We start from the raw sequence: 19,386 nt of genomic DNA, 5'->3' as shown, positions 1-19,386 counted from the left end.
GAAGAGCTGGATGTCCACAAATAGAGCAGGGCAGGAACACATCAGACGTGCGTATCTGCTTTGTGTTTAGGAGTGAAAGTAAGCTACTTTTTCCCCCCTCCAAACCATTACTCTGCTGAGACAGAGGAGGTTTAGTTTGATTTCTGGATTTGACAGATCTCTTGGAGGATTAAGGAGTGTCTCTGCATTCCTGTTAATGTGCCAGCTGCCCAGCTGCCCACATAGATGTTTTGCTCTTAAAGATCCTGGTTTCATTTGCATCGAGAGCAGATTTCAACGCGACTTGCTGGCCCCAAGGAGCCCCCTGAGCAGCGCATGTTGTACCAGATCTAGTAACAGCAGCTGTTTGTCAAGGATAAAAGCCAGTTGTGAGTATCTGCCCCGTTGACTTTGCAGATTTCTTTTGGCACGTGTTTATTATCACTTCTCAGTTGTAAGTGACTTGTTAGGAGCAGATTCCGCCTCATGCAGGCTAAAAAGGACGAGTTGCTTCTGCCCTGGCCAAGGCTCAGCGAGAAGGACAAGGAGAACGCAGGTGGGAGAGGGAGGGAGCGTTCTGGAAACGCAGAGAGGACCTGTGCCTCGGGCAGCCCCTCTGCAGAGGTGAGAGGAGTGTTTTGCCTCTCTGAGAATCAGATTGTTTATTACCAGAAGTAATTTTATAGTGAATTGGTTTGAAGTTGTTTTACGGCCATGTGCTTGTATATCATATTTTGGTAAAAACAAGATATTTTACTTAAAAATATAGAGATATATAAATAAACTGTTTTGGAGCAAATAAGACTTTTTTTTTGCAAGGGATCTGTAAATCGCCAAAGCAATGTAATACCAGAAACTGTTCTGCTGTTGTTCTTGTGTCTTTGGGAGGAGCGACGCGTGTTTGTATCACTGCTGGGAATTGCGGGGAAAAGTAAAAGCCAAGATTAAAACGCGACCTGCTCCTGCTGCCTTTCAGAAGCGAGCTCCTTCCCTGCCGCCCTGGTTTGTGTCAGTAATAAAAACCGAAGCGCAAGGCCTGCTCCCTGCTGCCCTCACCGCCTTCTAAGCCTTTTTTCAGTGATTTTTCGAGCAGATTTCTGTACGCGTTTGTTTCCGTCGCTGTGCTGTGCGCGGCCCGGTGCCGCTCCCCTCGGCCGGGCGCTGCTCCTGCACCCCGTGGCTGCTCTCAGCACCGCCCGGCCGTGCCCGAGGAGCTCACGTTAATAAACTGGCAAATGCGGGGAACGAGGCGCCCGGGCCGGGCCGGGCCGCGGCGGGCGGGAGGAGCGGGGCCGGTGCCGGGGCTGGGCCCCACCGCGCCTGCGCACCGGCCCGCGCCGCTTCCGGCCCGCGCGGCGCTTCCGGGTCAGCGTCGTCAGGGGAAGCGGCGGCGGCCCCGGGGTCCCGGCGCGGCCAGGCCAGGCCATGGGCGGTGAGGGGCGAGGGGGGCCGGCGGGGCGGGCCGCGGGGCCGGGCTGCGCTGGGGAGCCGGGGGGCGGCGGGGCCGGGCTGCAGCGCTCGACCGGCGGCCGCGGGTGAGCGGCGGTGGGTCCTGGGCTGCCTCAGAGCGGGTCAGCAGCCGCCGCGGACCGACCCGCCGGGGGACGGACTGGCCTGCGGGGGGACGGGCCGGCCCCGAACTTTCCTCGCCTTCGGGTGGGGGCCGGGCTGCGGAGACCCCCCCGGGCTGCGGAGACCCCCCCAACCGCCCACCGCTCCCGCAACGGCCGCCGGCCCCGGCCGCTGCCCGTCCCGGCGGGCCCGCCGTGCCGCTGGACGCTGCCACGGGTTGGGCTGGTTGGTTTGTTTTAAAGGGTTCTGCTCTGGGTGACGTTCTCTTTAAATGCTTAATACGGGTAGAAATTTTTAGTGTGGAAACCGTATGTCTTTAATTTGCAGGTGCTGTCAGGCTGTGAAGGCTTTAATGGAAGTAGAAATGCAATAAAACGGAGTGGATGAGGCACAAAATTAAATCTCGGCATCTGGAAGCTTTAAACAGAGCATCAGTGTATTAACCATATTGGAGGTAGTGGGTTTTCAAAGCACCTGGCTACTTCAGTGCTGTAGAACAGTAAAATGTTTGCAAAATTGAAGAAGAAGATAGCAGAAGAGGCAGCTATCGCTCCCAGACCAGGAGGAGCTGCCAGGATCCCCAGGTCTGTCAGTAAGGAGTCAATCACGTCTGTGGGAGCAGACTCCGGAGATGACTTTGTAAGTTACACCTTGCTTTGAATTTTGATTTCTCTTACAGCATTTCTATTACAGCTTCACAGACAACCTTTTTAAGTCTAGTGTGTGAGTTGAATGTGTATTGTGGTGTCTTTGTATGTCTTAATGCATAAATGAATCATTAGCTTGAATAAAGTTTGATATGGAATGTAAGCCATAGTAGTTACTAGGAGGCTTATATTGCTATGTAAAGATGAGTTACAAAGCTATCTCAATACAGAACGTTGTTAAACTGACATAAAATATTGAATAAAGCTGTAGTAACGTGTAAGATACCTATTTGTAAAATTAATTACTGAAGCAGTAGGAAAGCAAGCTAGATACTGGTTAGCTAAGATCTGGCTATGGACCTGCGTTTACCTCTTGGCTTCCTGGAACTCTTCCCACTTGAGCGTATTGTTTATGCAACGTGTATCCAGTTTTGCTGCACTCAAAACTACTGTAGTTCCTCCAAAGTCTGGTTGAAACTGTGTAGTTCCAGGCGCGATGGGTTAACTGGAACCCTGTGATGCTCTGGCACCTCTGCGCTTGATGGCTATCGTATTTTTCAAAACCCGGATTAAGACAGGGTGTTGCACCACTGCTGGAGCCAACAGGACCCGCTGTGCTGCAGCAAGTCGCTTTATGATTTTGTTTTGCTGTCTGCAAAATGGAGAAGTTATTTACTCGTTTGAGTTTTAACTATTTTTTTCTGAAGCTCAGCTGAAATTCCAGTTCTGTTAAGCGGCAAGTTGGAGCTCCTAATGTTTAAATACATTTTACAATGGAAATACATTAGTCTTGTGTTTTTCTGAGGTTTTTTTGCACTGAACAAATTGTCACATAGAAATTTCGTTTACCGTTTTGTGAGTTTAGAGAACAGAAAACCAATAACGACGGTAGCTGAAGTCTTGAGTGGTTTTCAGAAAACCTCCAAGAATTAGTTGTTTTAGCAGTATTAATTTAACTGCTTTTAATATTGATTTTTATGGAGGGAAAAAATCCATAGAGAATCATAAGTCAGCTGTGCAGTGGATTTTGCATGGAGAAACCACTGCGTGGACTGTGTTGGTGCTTAAGCGAGCTTATCCCACGTGAAGAGCAGCGTTACTGTTTCTCTTCTCCTGACTTAGTTTTCCAAAAGATCTTCGCTTTCACCCATCCTGAAACCTGTACTGTAGAGCCTGATTTTTTTCCCCTCAGTCGTTCTATCATGCCGTCTCCTCAGTGGTCAGTTTGAACAAATAGTTTTCAGCTACAGCTTCTTTTAAAGGCATTGTGTTTCACGGAACAGGCCAGCATTGCAGAGCTGACTGTTTAAGCCCTTCCTGTTTTTCTTCTTCAGCATTTTTTACACGTTCTGCTGTGCTAGTACAACTTTCCTCTTTCTGTGAAAAACTGAAGCATTATTCCTAGGTGGGATAGTGTTTATTATCATATAGTATGTAGCAGGATCACATTTTCTAAATTTTGTGAGTTACATGACTGTTGTTTTTCTCCCAAGGCTTCTGATGGAAGCAGCTCTAGAGAGGATCTTTCATCCCAGTTGTTCAGAAGAAATGAACAAATAAGAAAACTGGAGGTCAAGCTGTCTGGTATGTGTCTTGATACATATAAAACCCTGTTACTTTAGGAAGTAGTTTCCTTTGAACTTAAGTGTTCTAACTTATTAAAAATACATGGAGTTAGGTTTTTTTGAAAATAGATTTGTAATAACCCAGTTGATTGTCATCTAGGTAGCATCCAGTATAACTGATTTTTTATCAAGACCACTGACTCTCTTCTGCTGATTTCACCACACATTTATGTGATTCTTTTGAACAGCTGGGATAGCTTTCTGTCCCCATGCTTTAAATGGTGTCTTTCCCCACTTTTATTTTACTTATTCTGTGTACGTAATGGTTTGTTTTTCCTAAGATCTAAGCTTTCTGATGTTGACAGTAACACAGTGCCATCCGTAAAGAAGTGAACTTTGAAATGAAGAACAAGCAAAGGATTCAACATAAAACACTCTTGAGGCTTTTTTTCTTTCTAAGATACTACCTTGTTCTGTAAAGCTGTAGTAAGGGCTGGGCTCTGACACTGCTTTCCACCCCTGTTGTATGGAGTGGATCAGAGACTAGGCTAAACTGTGTTATGCTGCTGCTTCCCAAAGCTCATAGGAGGCCTTGGAAAATAAGGAGAGGTATGATTTAAATTTATTCAGGAGACTTATCAGGCTCCTGTTCAGTTCAAGAAAATACAGGATTCAAAGATGATTTCCCATTGCCATTTGAGAGGGCAAAGTGTTCACCTGTTTGCATAAGGTAAACTTAAAAGCGCTGGTTGGGGCTTAGTACGAGAGAGGGAGGCTCTAAGTATCAAGAGACTCGTGCAAAGCAGCCTGATCAGTAAGTAAATCCTCCTTTCCATTGTACAGAAACTTCTCCAAGGTACGTGTGTGTGTTGTTTTGTTTTTTCAATCTGCCTTCCTGTCTGCTGTCTGCTCAGTAGAGACAGTGGTGGTAGGAATACGAGGCTGTTAGCCGAGGGGGAACACCAGTCAGGGCTCAGCCTCAGAGACACTGTGGGACTTGAACAACGAGCTGTATGGAACAAGGACGCAAGTGTCTGTGACCTGTCCCATCCTCACATCCTCCAGTGAGAGAGAGCTTTCCTAAACGGAGTTAAATAGATCACTGTTCTTGGATGAAGTACGAAGTGGGGATAGCACTTCATGCTCTGGTACAGCCCTTTTTTGTGTAACTGGCACACCTAGGACAGGTCCTCCTGTTTGTACCAACCATTGGCCCTGTGGACAGTACAGAACTATTAGCTTGTGTTCATTGTGGTCACCCCAGTTTTCCTCAGCAGGAATGATTTTCGGGTTGAGAAAATCATTGTCATTTTCCACTCATCCTTTTTTCTTTTCTTTTTTTTTTCTTTTTTTTCTGAAAATTTCCTTCCCCAATGTCTGTTCATTCCTGGTCTGTGCTTCTCCCTCCTCACACAAGATTATGCTGATCAGATCCGAAACTTGCAGAAGATAAAAGAGAAGCTTGAAAATGCATTAGAAAAGCATCAGGATTGTACGTACTTTTCTTTTTCCGTTTGTTTTTTTTTTTTTAAGTTGAAAGCTGTTATGATTGGAAAGAAACGGGTTTGATGTACAGATGTTTTAACAATTTCCTTTCAAACTGTGCACCTCTAAGTTGCACAGAATCAGAAGACCAGTTCTTGCCTTATTTACAGCATAAAAAGCATCAGTAGTGTGTTGGCTGTGGAACAAAGTTGTTGTTATGGTCCTTTTGCCGAATTTGGGGCTAACGTGCAGGAGGGACCTTTTTGAAACCCGCAGCTTTGTTATAATCCAGTGAGCAACAGTCCTTGTGTCCTGTTGTTTCTGGCATTTGTCCAATGTACAAGCAGTGTGAGGGTTAAAGAGTCAAGATGGGGCTAATTACTTGAGGAAGCGGCTCTTTAAAGTAATAAATAACTTACAGAAAATTGAGAAGCAGTCTTAAAAGATGAGTTTTTAATACAGCTGGTGATTCTCTGTTGATAGCTTCCATGAGGAAGTTTCAGGAGCAGAATGAAGCTCACCAGGCCAGTCGAGCCAAGATGGCTGAAGGAATGGCTTTGGCCTTGGAAAAAAAGGACCAGGTAACAGAGCTTGAACAACTCGACTTTGGCTGTGGAGATCCAAGGGCGTGATCCTGATGTTTTAAGCAGGTGTCATTAATTACAGCAGTTGTTGGCCATTGTGTATGCTTAGTGTGCCACTGTTGAGGGAAGAAGGGAGTATGAAGTTCGAATGCCAGAAGTGGTGTAGGACTTGTCATTGTTCCGACTGTTCCTACTGTTTTTAAAAGAGCCCACAACAATTCCTGATGAAAGGTTAAGCTCGCACTTGTGTTTGGTAAGATTCAGTTGCAGTGGGACTGTTGTCACTTTTGTTTTACTTTACTTGCATAAAGCTTTTGTAGTCAGGTAGCATAAATGATTCCCCCATGTTTATATGTTAAAACACTAACTCTACTTTTCTTTTGCTGATTATTTTTTAATAATTTTTTAATCACAGCTTAGTATCTCTGTTAACAATACAATTTTTTTTTTTTATCATAATGTCCTTGAAAGTCTACAAATTGATTTTGACTTTTTTTCTCCTTTCTTTCTTGTTCAGGAGTGGATGGAAAAACTGGGTCAAATTGAAAAGGTAATTAGTCTTTGGGGTTTTGGGTTTGGTTTTTTTTTTGTGTGTTTGTGTATTTGTAAACACCAGCCTGCACACTTCCTGCAGCTCAACTCTGTTCAGCCCTTTGTATTATTTGATCTTTGTTCAGTGGGAGAGGCCAGAGATTTGCTTTTGTTACCAGCCCCAGTGATTCAGGAGATATTTCTGGAATTATTCTGCAGTGGGGAAGTAAAGAATGATGGGTTATGATGAGAAAGATGTACTTCTGTAAGGTGGAACAGTAGTTTCCTTTGTTACAGAGGAGGCAGCTGGGGTGCAGAAGGAAGTAATGACTTTGTCTGAGGTCTTGCAGCAGGTCATGTGTTTCATAAATAAATGAAACTATATGGTAGGGATTTTTTTAATACAGGATTTCGGTCTTGTAGTTGTTCCAGCTGTTTAGCTTAGTCTATTTTTAAACATGCTACTATTTGTTGTCTATTTTTAAGAGTTCACTCAGGTGATGGTTGGCTGCATTTTAATGAATACGGGGGTTTTTTGAGATTTTTGAAGTACAGCAATTTGCTCCACATTTCCACACTCAGGCTGCAGTAGGCAGATTTTCTAGTTCTACATGTAGCACCGTCAGAGAGCCTTATGGCTGCAAGACAAGATTCCTTTCCCAGAGATTTTAACTAAACTCCCATTGACTTGAAATGAGCATACAGGTATTCTTGGATTCCTTTTGTTTTTGTTGGTTATCAGGAAAAAAAAATGCTTGAAATGCAGCTACAAGAAATGAGGGAGCAGAGTTTGAACCTTTTTCAAAAAAGAGATGAATTTGATGAACTGGAAGGCTTTCAACAGCAGGAAATTGCCAAAGTTAAACACATGGTAAGATCATTTTAAATTTTTTATTCTTTCCTAAAATATCTGTTAGAATACTGAGTTAGTGGTAGCTCTGCATTAATTTTTTTTAGCCTTAATGTCTGTATACAGTCTTGGTCAGTGTCAAAATCCTAACAGTAGGTACACGCATACAATATTACATAGTTTATTTCAACAGTGACTTTTCTGGAAGTTATTTATCTTTTCATTTAACTGAGACCATAACTTAAAAAAAGAGGCAAGTTTCAATGAGAAGACTCTATCAGATAATCTGTACTGTCAAAGATAACGTTCTAATATTCAGCTTTTGAAAAAGGAAGAATCTCTGAGCAAAAGGGAGCAGGAGCTAGAGGCGTGCACTCGAGAGCTAACCCGCACTAAGGAGGTGCTTCAGGATGCAAACAGCGAGTCATCAGGCCTCAGGAAGGATCTTCAGCAGTTGCAGCAGCAGTTCTGGGAGCTAGAGGCGCAGAGGTACGGGTGTGGTGGTTCAGGAGGAGCAGGGAATGCATTTCCCCTGCGTTTTTACTTGGTGCCCAGTTCTGTCTTTTTGGAAGAGTTTATATATGTGGTGAGCTGACTGCATAGTTGCTTCTGGTATGCTGATGTGGACGTAAATGTCAAGTTTATATTTCTTTTCAAGCCAATTATAAAGTAGTTCTTGTTCAGGATTTTGTAAGCTTGTTGTGATTTCTTTTTTTCATAATTTGAATGCTTAACTGTCACTTTTTTTGAAAATGTATAATCAAGCAGTGGCTGGATTTAGGACAAGAAAAACTTGTTGATGTTGCCTAGTCCGTTTTCGTAAGAAACAAAATTATCTGCTAAAGATTATGTTTCTGGAACAGTATGTCACTTTGTTTTATTCTCTTTCTGTGAAGAGATGAACTAATGACAGCTGAGAGAAATGCAGAAAATAAGATCACTGCTCTGGAATTAAGAGAACAGGAGCTACAAACTGTCATTCAGCAGCTTTCTGTAGACTTGCAAAATGTAAGTTTGAGTTAAGTGAGATTTGATTCAAAGAGCTCCTTGTCTGCAGAAGTTAGATTAGATATCAGTTATGTGTGTTTGGAAATCTAAGTTTCAAAGCAAGTAATTTCTCAAAATTTTTAGGCTCGAGTTGCTGGTTCTGGTTGTGAGAAGAGACTGGAAATGTTACAGGTGGAGCACGAATCTCTGAAGGTGGAATATGAAGAACAGAAGCAAAAGGTTAAGTGTTTTCAGATGCATCTGCTGTTGGCTGGTGTAAGGGTGTACACTTGGGTAATGCACTGTGAGTTTGAAATGTGGTGTCTAGAATGTGTTTTAGGATCATACTGGCTTTTCAAGTGGAACTTTTCTCTTTCTAATGGCACTTCTAAAAGTCAAACCATAATGGATTAGATGAAAACTTCGCTACAAAAAAGATTCTGTGATTTCTTGTTCTCACAGATGACTCTTGAATTTGCTGAGAGAAATAAACTTACTGAACAGCTACAGGAAAAATTGTCTTCCTTGGAAAAAAAGCTAGAAAGAAATCTTTCAGGGGATGAACATGTGCAGGAGCTACTCAAGGAGGTAATTACACGTTTATAGACTGCTTAAACGTGCAATCTTAGTGAGATTTTTTAGGACAGACTTTTTTTAGAAAGACATTGTATTTTTACATTATTGATGAAATGCAAAGGAAAATCTCAATTAAAAAAACTTATCTCTTTGTCCATCCTTCCTCTTGTTTTTCATCTCTATATTATCTTCAGAAAGCTACTCTTGAGCAGAAACTGGATGAAACCGGGCAGCAGGTACTAACAGACAGAACGCATCACGCTGAGACTGTAAACCGATTGGAAACACAGGTGAGTGGGTTTTTTTTCACTAGAAATTCCCACTGTTTCCAGCGTCTTTATGCCATATACCTCCTCCCCTCGCTGCACTTGTGCGCTCAGCCAGAGGTGACACTACATGTCACATTTAGTCTTGAAAGGAAAGTCTAATTGGTCAGTGTCTCTGGTCATCTCCCCACCTTCAGTGGTGGAGAAGGGCCCAGAGGTTATGAAGTTAGAGTTTTCGTGCATATCTTCCCTATCCTAAGAAAAGAATAGCTGAAGTGCAAGCATTGCTAGGGGTAGTGCTGTGGTGAAGAGTTTTTAAAAGCAGCATGTGTCAAGTAGGCAGTCTCTCAGAACTATGTGGTTTTGTGGTTTTAATGTTTACCTTCCCCTACTGGGTCATCCCACGTTCTGTACACTTTTTCTAACAACGTAGATGGATAAGGAATCTGATGTATGGTTACATTTTAGAATCAAGAACTGGAACAAAAACTACAGATTGCAACAGAAGCATTGAAAAAGAGTGAAGAAGCAGCTGCTGAGCAGGATCTGCAGATCCAGAAGCTGGTGAGTATGCTATGTGATGGTTCACTGACTGGTAGCAGATTACTCTTCAGCATCCCCAGAGAGACTCATTTCTCTGTTTGTTTCGTTACTCGAGTGTTTTCTTGCTGTTTGTTTCCTAAATTAGTGTCTGTATATGAGTACGTAACGCTGCTGCCAAAGGAATAGTGTTGCTTCAGTTTGTGTATATGTCTCGTGGAGTGGTGTCCAATTCTTGTCAGAGCTTCAAAATGCCATTTTATTAATGTAGTGTTCTTTATTTCTCTTAAGCAAACTGACCTAGAGGATGAAAGAAGTAAACTACAGCGACAGATTTTAAGTGAGAAACATCAGTACGATCAGAAAGTTACTGGGCTGGAGGCTCAAATTGCTGCTCTTGAAACAGCTTGGGAATTTGATAAAACAGCTGCTCAGCACAGGATTGTAAGTACAGAAACTGTTCAGTGGGCTGTGGGAGTCTTCACAGAATGATTTTAACACAGCGTGTAGACCTTGTGTGTTGTCTGAATGTTCTTACTCAGTGCTCCTAGCATTATAATAGAAGATCTCATACTTTGAGAAAGTAAATATGAACAGAGCATTTGATGTGCTTAATTGTTTAAACAAAGCATTAGAATAATTGTACTTAGAATTTAAGCAATCTTTATTTTACAGAGCCAGCTGGAAAAGGAAAATGAAAATCTTAGTGGAAGCAGAGAAGAGTATGAGAGCTCTTTAAAAAACCAAGAGTCTGAATTGAACAGGCTAAAGGTAAGGGCTTAATTGGTTAGTGAGGTTGGTTAAATAGAGACCTGAGTTTGAGAAACAGTTAACGGCAAAGTGTGTTACATTTCAGTACTTGGAGTCACATTACATGCAGGTTATGTGTACTTAGAGCTGTAAATCATCTTTGGTGCTCAATAGAAATGCATTTGAGGAGTGTTACAAATGGCTGATCCTTTCCTGAAACAGAATGCTTGGGTCTGCGTAACTCAGGCAGAAGTAATACATTCCTGTATTGTCAGGCATGAAGAGCTTTTAAATCCTGTTGGCCGTAGTGAATACAGAATAGTTCAACATCAAATTCCACTTGTAGCATTCAAAACAAAGTTAGAAACTTAAGTTGTTCAGGTATTTACAGCTTATACTCAGTCTTTTGACTGTAATTTTAGATTGTTGAAAGTGTTTTTTTTCTATAGCTACTCTTGGATGCACAGCTGGAGTGAAGAGTAGTTGTAGGAATGAGCTACTTTGTAACAGAGACTTCAAGCTAAAAGATCTTTTAAGCATTGGGTATGTTTGGCCCCTTACATCAGTTCTGTATTGCTCTTACATGTGCAGAGAGCAGCAGTGCAGTAAAACAAAACAGTAACTCTCATTTGGAAGCGTAAATCACTGTGTGTTAGAACACCCAGAAGTTCTAGTTGCTAATGGATTTGGGTTTAAAGATGAGAGACTGACTTGATTTTAGTTGTCTTGAGTAACCTCTGAATTACTTTTGCTTTGCAGAATGAATTGAGCAGCAGGGAGACTGTCAGCGTTGAGATTGCCAAAGCATTGGAAGAAACACGAAAACAAAGGGAGGAATTACAACAGCAGGTTGGTTAATACCAACTGAGCAAGTCTGACTGAATTTAATCCCGTCTTTTGGTTTCTTTATTCTTCTGGGACTGTTGTAGATCTGTGCTTGCTTGGTCTGGCTGTATGTAGAAGGGGTACAGGGTGATCCCTGGTTGTGGTCAGCAGCTGTTTGACAGCTGCCACCTGCCGGTTAGGAGGCAGTCTGTAGTTGTGGCACAGAGCTGCTCAGAAGCAAGGTGTGCTTTAGCTTCTGAAGCACGTAGACTTCAGTGCTTTTTAATGAGGTCAGCATTGTAGAGGTGATGCTTTCTCTGAGTCTCTGGATAGATCAAACATCCACATTGCATTATCTGTTACACTAACGCTGCACAAACCCCTTCTTCAAGGTGTTGCATTGCCTAGCACGGAGCTCAGGCAGCCCCTGCCAGTTGTAGATAACAGCCACTGCCCTTGTCACTGATACAAGAATTCTTCTCTGGTCCTTCCCACAAAAAAATAAATTCTGAACCTCTGAGGTATATTGAAATCTTCCAATACCCTCTTCTAGTTTTGTATCTTTAATGACTTCTGTTTGTTTCTTTGCCTGCTTTGAAGGTTTCACATCTGACTTCCTTAATAAAGGAAAAAGACCAGCTGATTGATGAAAAATGTGATTTGCTTCTAAAACAGAAGGAAGAACTGAACCAACTCAGTCAAGGTTAGACCAAACGAGTCTCCTGTATCCCAGACAGTTTTATCTAAGTACAGTCTCTAGTTCTGGGCTTGCCTGTCTATAGATTTTAATAATTCTAGATTCCTCTTCCATATTTAATCTATTAGAATTTTCCAAATCTTGTATCCTTCAGTAACAATAGGACAAAACCACTTCATACACCATAAAATAACAAATCTTGCTGTATTTTTTGTAAATATTGTTTTGCACAAAACACATGAAATGATACAGATCAAAACCTGCTACTTCATTGCACCACTTTAAAAACTGCAGGTGTGTGAAAGATTAAAGAGCAGCTGCAAACTGATACTCCACAGTCACACTGAAAAGTGAAGTGCAGTCATCTTCATTCAGTTCCTGACCCCACCGTGTTTCTCTTCTGTGTTGCCATTATTTAGAAAGGGGACAAAACTGTAGCCTCTTGTTGCACCACTCCATTGGGTGGCCATGTGTGGGTGGCCATTGTGCCAGCTAGCCGTCTGTGCTCGCAGCTCAGCCCCAACTGTTCCTGTGCAGTCACAGCACAAGTCACACAGACTTTTGATGGAGGTCTTTTGGAGCAGGCTTAATTGCTAATTATTTTGTTAAGTATTAAAATCACCCTGACTTTCAGACAGTTAGGCTGCTCCTTTGCAAAAACACGCATGTGAGCTTGGGTGGCTTAAAATCCATCATCTTTCTGTCTTTACAACAGAGCAAGGCAAAAAGGTCAGGATTTACTGTCACTGTAACTTGCTTTGTTTAAGAAGAATAATTGGCAACTCCCATTTGAGTCAGTAGACTGATACTAAGCAGGTCTCTCCTCTCTCAGATCATGAAGCTGTCTTGCTGCAAATGCATCGGTTGCAGTCTGACGTAGAAGCAAGTAATAGCCAGGCGGTGGAGAAGGAAGAAACAGCAAGAAAGGAAATTGAAGAACTGAAGCTGCAGCTACAGGAGTGCCTGTTGGCCAGAGAACATGAGAAAAATGTGAGTGCAGTTGCAAAGCTGATCTGTTCAGACTTCTTAGGAAAATAAGCAGATGTGCAAGAGACCCCAGTTCTGTCGTGCCTGGTGATACATCCTTGGAGCTGTTTACTCCGACAACTTGCTTATGACCTGAAACACCAGCAGTGTAGACCACCATTATTTGTTGTTCCCTGTCTTACTAAAGAAAGCTGTTCCCTGTCAGATCTGTATCTGGTTTATGAAAGACACCACCTTATTTTATTTGACTCATAAAACGTCTTGAGAGAACGATTATGAAACCAATGAGACAGAGACCCAAAAGTAATAAGCAGGCCAGTGAGAGATGTAGCCAACTAGATTGCCGCTAATGCTTTCTGGTTTAAAAAAGCACCCACCACCCCCACTCCCCAAAATAACAACCAAAAAGTAGCCTAGCTTTCTCCCTGGGGAGTGTTAATGGGCTGCAAATGTCACGATATCTCTGCAATTCACTCTTTCAATTTTTATAGGTTTCAGAACTAGAGGAATCAACAACAGCCTTGAACAACAAGGATTTCCATTCTCCAGAAAACCGTGTGGTGGAGCAGAATGGAGAGGTAGCAGCTGCAGATGTCATTCAACTCCAGAAGGGTAACAGAGAGCTGGAACAGCAAATTGCTGAGAAAAACAAGGTGAACTGAAACAGCAGAAACAGCTGTTAATATTGCCCCTTTTAATTAGGAAGCTGAATAATTGGTGCTGCCCATGCTGCAGCCTTAGAAGGACAGGCTTACCAAAGTGGCAGATCCAATTTGAATCCAGTATTCTATGAGTCTTTTTTTTTAATCTGGATTGTACGAGGATCTAGTAACAGTGGATAAAAACTGCAGCCAGAATCGTAGGAATCCTTATGAATTTTGGAAGAAAGATGCACCAAATGATACCATTTACAGCTTTCCTGCAGAGCCCTTTTGTGTGAACTCCGTTCACTTCCACTGTGCTGTCACATTAAAGCCCGAGTATCCTGTCAGATACCTGTTAATGTGTGCAGCTAGAAAGGCAAGGCACTCAGGTTGCTTCCTCAGAGCTGTCAATGTTGTTTAATGATCGTTTCACTCATTACTCTTGTTTGTCAGGGGTTTTTCCAGATACCTGTGGGTCAGAATGTGTCCTGACAATGAATACTGTATTGACACTATCCTTTGCTGTGCTTACAGATGATAAAGCAGCTACAGCAGAGAATGACAGAACTCAAGAAGACCCTCCAGAAGGAGTTGGTAAGGGTTGTGTTTTTTCAGTCTCTTCAGATGGCACTTACTGACAGTTACTTGCACTACTAATACCAAGAGCTTGACTTCTAGCTAGAGCCTAATTTTTTTACTAGGGATGTCTGCAGTTTCCTTGTGTTTGAAGGCAGATTGGTGAACCCTTAAATTAAGGAAGTATGTTATTCTGGATCATTTATTGAATGGATGGTGTGACAGGTAGCCATCCCCACTCAGCTCTTGCAACGGAGAATTTTAGCTACAGAAGACCTGTGTTTGGTAATCTTGGCCATTTAATAGATTTGTGTAGAGTGAACAACTGAGGTTTGATTGCTACTTAGCTGCCATTCAGCTAAGTTTTACCATGAGAGTGGTATCTCCCCCAGGGAAAGCTCTCCTTTAAACCCTGCTAAAATAGTTTTCCTCTGCAAGAAAAAAATTCTTGTATTTCTAAAAAAATAACAGAGGTTTTACAATTGTTATTTTTGTTCTGAGCTTGAAAATTGTTTTGGAGAAAGCCCACGTTTGAAAGGCACAGAGCAGGTTAGTGATAAAAGAAAATGATCAGGTGATGGTTTCTACCATGGAGCCAGTTCCATGCTGGTTTGGGTAACACACACGTAACGCTAACAACAACTAGCTTCTGTCCTGGAGTCTAGAGGGAGGTGAAGACACTTCTCTGTTGGGATCCCATGAAGGATGAGAAGCTTGTCCTACTGATGCCCAGGTTGTACCCACCTTGTGGATACAAGCCCTCTGTGTTAGGTATCTCGGACCTGGATCCTCTCCCAGTGTCAACCTGACAGTCTACAGTGTACTTCTCTTTTTCTTGTTTCAGAAAATAAGGCCTGACGGTGACGTACCTGAAGTACGTGAAAAAGCAAATTCTGAAGTGCCTAATGCTTCTGTGACTGTCACAAACAACTCTGATTTAAATGACTCAAGGGAGATAAACTTTGAATACCTTAAACACGTTGTACTAAAATTCATGTCCTGCCGGGAATCTGAGGTAAAGATGTACACTTACCTTCTCTTGCTAAGTCTCTCTCTCTCAGCTGCCACCTGTTACCTGCTAAGGACACTTCTATGCCAATTCTGTACTTTTACACTTAAAAAGTTGTTGACTGATTCAGCACAATGAAGCAAAACAGCTAACAGTGATATGTTTGGAAGTACAGATTATTAGGAACTAAGTGAAAGAGAAATGTGAATTTTTAAGAAGTAGTTATGTCTGGAAGTTAAAGATCTGAAGCTACAAGACGTTCCCTCTGCACTGCTCTAAAAAGCACATGGAGTGTGTAGTTAGAGTGGTTGTACATTCAAGAAAGGCAGCAAAAAAAAAAAAAAAACCCAAGAAAAAGGCATAAACCACTTGAGCCTGAGAGCATCATAAGCAACAACATCCTGTGGTGTCTTTCAGGCATTCCATCTAATCAAAGCTGTGTCTGTGTTACTGAATTTTTCACAAGAGGAAGAAAACATGCTTAAAGAAACTTTGGAGTACAAGGTAAGGTTCTGTTCCAGTTGTCGTCTCTAATGGGACTCCCAGCAGGCAGAATGAAAATCCTTAGATGTACTTAAAAGTACTTAATATATCTTTCCCAGGTGTTAGCTACAATAATAAATGTAATTTATTATTAAAATGTTAGCTAATCACATACATACATGTCAGAAATTGTCCATTTCAGTGAGGGAAATGCTTTCCAGTGCTTCAGAGAAGGAGTAACAGCAGTTTTGCCCAGCGATTTGTGATTATTTTAAGGGAATATCTGTAAGTGTAATCTTCAGTCATCTTCACTTGGGAAAATGGATGCTGTTTCTTCCAGATTCGATTGTGTGAAATTATCTTCACTTCAGTCTGAAGTCTGCAGCATTCTGTTTTATAAATAGTTCTTCCCATCAAATGGTGGGGAGATGCCTATGTACCATATTCTGTCTTTTTCAGATCTTCAGCTTCTTAAAAGTGTGAACCTAGCATAATGTGTGTTGTGCTTTCCTGTCCTAGATGTCATGGTTTGGGTCAAAGCCATCTCCTAAAGGCAGTATCCGGCCGTCTATCTCGAGCCCAAGGACACTGTGGCCTTAAGGGAACCTGAAAACGGGCAGTCAGCATCCAGCCACTTTTTTCTGTGAAAAGAACGCTGAACACACTAATTCAGGTGTGTCTTAATCACTGTCATTGCAGTATTTTGTACAAGAACTTTTGACACTGTTTACAAAACTAATACTGTGCAAGGAGATATTTTCACTACAAACTGAAACCCCTCTTCTGGGTTGGATTCGGGGACCATTGTCTCGATGGTTTCTTAACAGAAGTCAGCTCCTTGTGCTCACCCGTCTTGTTTTCTCGGCACCAAAGGGCAGCATTAACCTCTCTCACACCGGTGCTGGTGGTTCAGGCTTCTGGCACGTGCGTCTGGTACGAGGGCGATTCCAGCTTCTGCTACGGAGCGCTAGAGTGGAGTAACTCTAGACCCAGTAACGCTTCCTTGTCTCGCTGTGGAAAGCAAGCAGTGCAAAAAAACGTTGGCAGTCCTGTGTTGAGTTCTTGACGGTTTGAAAAGCCTTTCAAAGAACAGGAGCAGGAGCTTTAACCAAAAAAGAAATCTGCCTTGCCTTCTTATACTGACGTAACTAATAGTTCGCATTTTTTCATATCACTGTGTAATTTAAGGTGCATATATCCTGGCCTGCAGTCCTGAAGGCTGCATGTTGATGATGATTATTTAATTTGAGAGCACAACTTTAGAGTTGTCTGATTTTACTTTTCTTAAAGAAAAATAATATTTAAAATGGTCTTAATTATAGTACCTAATACTCAGTCGCCTTTAAAACTAATCTAGTAGCCTGTACCATAGGTTGTTAGCATTGGGAAGAAGGGGTAGTAAACCATTTTAAATTTTTAAAGCTGAATTCCAGGTATTGTAAATGCACACTGAGAATACCTTTTATTTAAAAAAAAAATTAATAATCTAGTGACAAAGAGTGAAGAATATTGGTACTAAACACTTTGATTTTTTTTTTCCCCCCCCAAGTCTGCTAGCGAATAATCTTCATAACTGTATCCACCTCCTTGGTTGTGGTTTTCTGTACTTCAAATACTGATGCTTAAAAACTGTTAATGAACATGTAGTGGGCTGTTAACTGTGGCCTAACTACGTGGTAAAAGAAATGCTGCTCATGAGGTTTTGTTTTTGAGGGCAAAATTCAACTCTTAATGAATAAACCTTGGTTCCAGCAGCTTGCTTTCCTTCTCCCTTAAGAAAAGGGGACCAAGGTGGCACTTGCCTCACAGAGCAGAAGCACAATTTTGCCCGTAGTTACTAACACCACTGCCAAGTCTAGATGAAAAGGAGAAGCAGCAGTAAGTCTGACTTCTTAAAAATGGGACCTATTTTCAAAAAACTACATCTGTATGGAATTCGATGAGCAGGCTGCAATTCTGGTAATTCTTACAGTGAGGTTTGTGTTACTAACAGTACTTTTATTAAATATATTGAAGAAAATTCAGCCTGTCCTGCAGTGGAGATAAAGTCCCTGTTGAGGTTTTAACTTTGCTTTGCCAACAGGGGTCTGAATGACCTTGGTGGTGGCAGTCGAGATGCGGTGTTAGTTACAGCCCGAGCTGCTCCGTGCCTCCCTGCACACTCGTGCTGTGGTAAAGGTGAAGAATCCTTGCATGGGAGGTCAGTACCAGAGCAGGAGATGTGTGGCCAGTCCGTGCCCTCGCTGGCCTCTCCAGGCTTTGTTAATGAGCCATATCCCAGGCACAGGTACTGCAGTAGCTGTCACCTTGGCACAGTGACACTCCTCGCTTTAGAGCTAGGTGATGTTTATTTGAAGTCAGGAAAACCAACAGGATTTTTTTAGTACACTAAAGCTTGTCCAAACAGAGTCTTTAGTAACCTGATCTGTGGCACTTAACGACAGCACAGAGCAGTTCATGGGCAGAGTACAACTCAGCTCTAATAAGAAAAAAGACAATCAAAAATAGTTTTCCATCAATTGTTTCTCTACTGAAACAAAGCAGGGGCAGGATAACCGTGTTGGTTCTGGGAAGATTTTATTCTCTAAGGCCTTTTTCTTTAGAACGTCCCTTTGCCCTGGCCTATTTCTGTGGGACCCGAGACCAGGGACAGGATTCCCTCTGCTCACGCTGATGCCTGCTGAATGACTAATCGGTTTATGTTGATCCTGGCTTGAAAGGTTACTGCTGAACAGTAAGAAAAGCAGTGCAGGCAGCCTGGGATACAGACTGACAACATGAAATCTTAGATTATATATTCACTAACACAACTTCAGTTTAAGATCCCGAAGCTCATACAGCATCAACTTACCATAAACTAGTTCTTAAGTGTTGAATTTTCTTTAGATCTCAGAACAAGACTGGTGTGTATGCATATATAAGAAGCTAATGCACTTTCCCTTGTATAAAAGCAGTGGTATACATCATCCTTTCTATGGCCATTGGATTTCTTTCCTTCTATGCTGTAAATATGGATTGTATTATGAAACACTATGAAATTTGTGGTGCAATACATTTTGGATCAAAACCCTAATCTTGATTTCTTTCTCTTTATAGTTCTGGTTATCTCCACTGGGATGCTATAGCTATTTAAAATTTCAAAGCATGAACCAACCCCACCTTCTGCCCACGGTAACCAGGGGTGTGTCAGCCACGTAATTAAGGGCTCTATTTCTCACAGGGAGTTACGCCAGGCATGAGGCAGAGTGCTGCTGCCTCCTAAAATCACCTCTCACCACGGCAGCTGCTGCTGCACTTTTAGCAGCTGATAAAACCAAAGACAGAAGGGAGCAGGGCTGCCCCGAGCAGCTGCTTCACTTGGAGCGTGCTCGTGCGTGGCAAGAGGAAGGCTCCTTCCCGGCAGCTGACCCTGCCAGCCTCATGGCACAGGACGCCAGCCGAGCCCAGAGATGCTGCACAGCCCCAGGGGTGCTGTAACTGACGGTGGAGACAGCGCTGGTTGGAGTAGTTGTGTCCTTGTGTCTGGACAGATCAAGGATAAAACATCTGTGCACCCTGACTCGAAGGAGGCAGCTCATTTTGCTGTACTTCAGTCCTGCAGAAGGTGAGGGAACACTAATACAGAAATAGTAAGTTCTGAAGTATTTTCTTGACTTTCTAGGATGGACAAGAATATAAAAAATCAAACCCTGGCTGAGTACGTATTGTATTCACTGCATCTTAGAAGCCTTGATTGGAACAGCTGAGCTCAGTCTCACTCCCTACAGCCTGTAGAGCTGGATTTGAGGACAAATCCTGTAAATCGCTGGAGTTAAGAGCATTCATGCAAACGT

General features: G+C 42.4%; 1 protein-coding gene across 3 annotated transcripts; it reads left to right on the top strand.

Moving 5' to 3' along the window:
- The first annotated feature begins 1,327 nt into the window (after positions 1-1,327).
- Positions 1,328-19,382, top strand: GOLGA1 (golgin A1). 3 transcript variants are annotated; one of them, XR_011049363.1, is made up of 24 exons: positions 1,328-1,411; positions 1,879-2,190; positions 3,692-3,782; positions 5,181-5,255; positions 5,732-5,829; positions 6,350-6,382; positions 7,106-7,234; positions 7,533-7,702; positions 8,110-8,221; positions 8,345-8,440; positions 8,663-8,788; positions 8,971-9,066; positions 9,511-9,606; positions 9,874-10,026; positions 10,258-10,353; positions 11,092-11,181; positions 11,758-11,860; positions 12,687-12,844; positions 13,333-13,494; positions 14,020-14,079; positions 14,906-15,076; positions 15,488-15,574; positions 16,073-16,226; positions 19,215-19,382. XR_011049363.1 is itself a non-coding variant. In XM_068413939.1 (23 exons), the coding sequence occupies exons 2-23, from the start codon at positions 2,056-2,058 to the stop codon at positions 16,151-16,153; spliced, it is 2,406 nt and encodes an 801-aa protein (XP_068270040.1). In that variant the 5' UTR covers positions 1,328-1,411; positions 1,879-2,055; the 3' UTR covers positions 16,154-18,615. The 3 variants fall into 3 exon arrangements, 2 of the variants coding, with proteins under 2 accessions (XP_068270040.1, XP_068270038.1); XM_068413939.1 differs by lacking the exon at positions 19,215-19,382 and having other exon boundaries at positions 7,545-7,702; positions 16,073-18,615; XM_068413937.1 differs by lacking the exon at positions 19,215-19,382 and having other exon boundaries at positions 16,073-18,615.
- Positions 19,383-19,386: the final 4 nt, after the last annotated feature.

Source organism: Nyctibius grandis, chromosome 16 (assembly GCF_013368605.1).
Source record: "Nyctibius grandis isolate bNycGra1 chromosome 16, bNycGra1.pri, whole genome shotgun sequence".
Taxonomy (NCBI): Eukaryota; Metazoa; Chordata; class Aves; order Nyctibiiformes; family Nyctibiidae; genus Nyctibius; species Nyctibius grandis.
Note: the sequence above shows the minus strand (reverse complement) of the source record. Positions and strands in the feature narration are given on the sequence as shown.

Coding starts and splice junctions, on each gene's coding strand:
- GOLGA1 (XM_068413937.1), top strand. CDS start 2,056: ATGTTTGCAAAATTGAAGAAGAAGATAGCAGAAGAGGCAGCTATCGCT. Junction 6,383..7,105: donor AACTGGGTCAAATTGAAAAG/GTAATTAGTCTT, acceptor GTTGGTTATCAG/GAAAAAAAAATGCTTGAAAT. Junction 8,789..8,970: donor TGCAGGAGCTACTCAAGGAG/GTAATTACACGT, acceptor TATTATCTTCAG/AAAGCTACTCTTGAGCAGAA.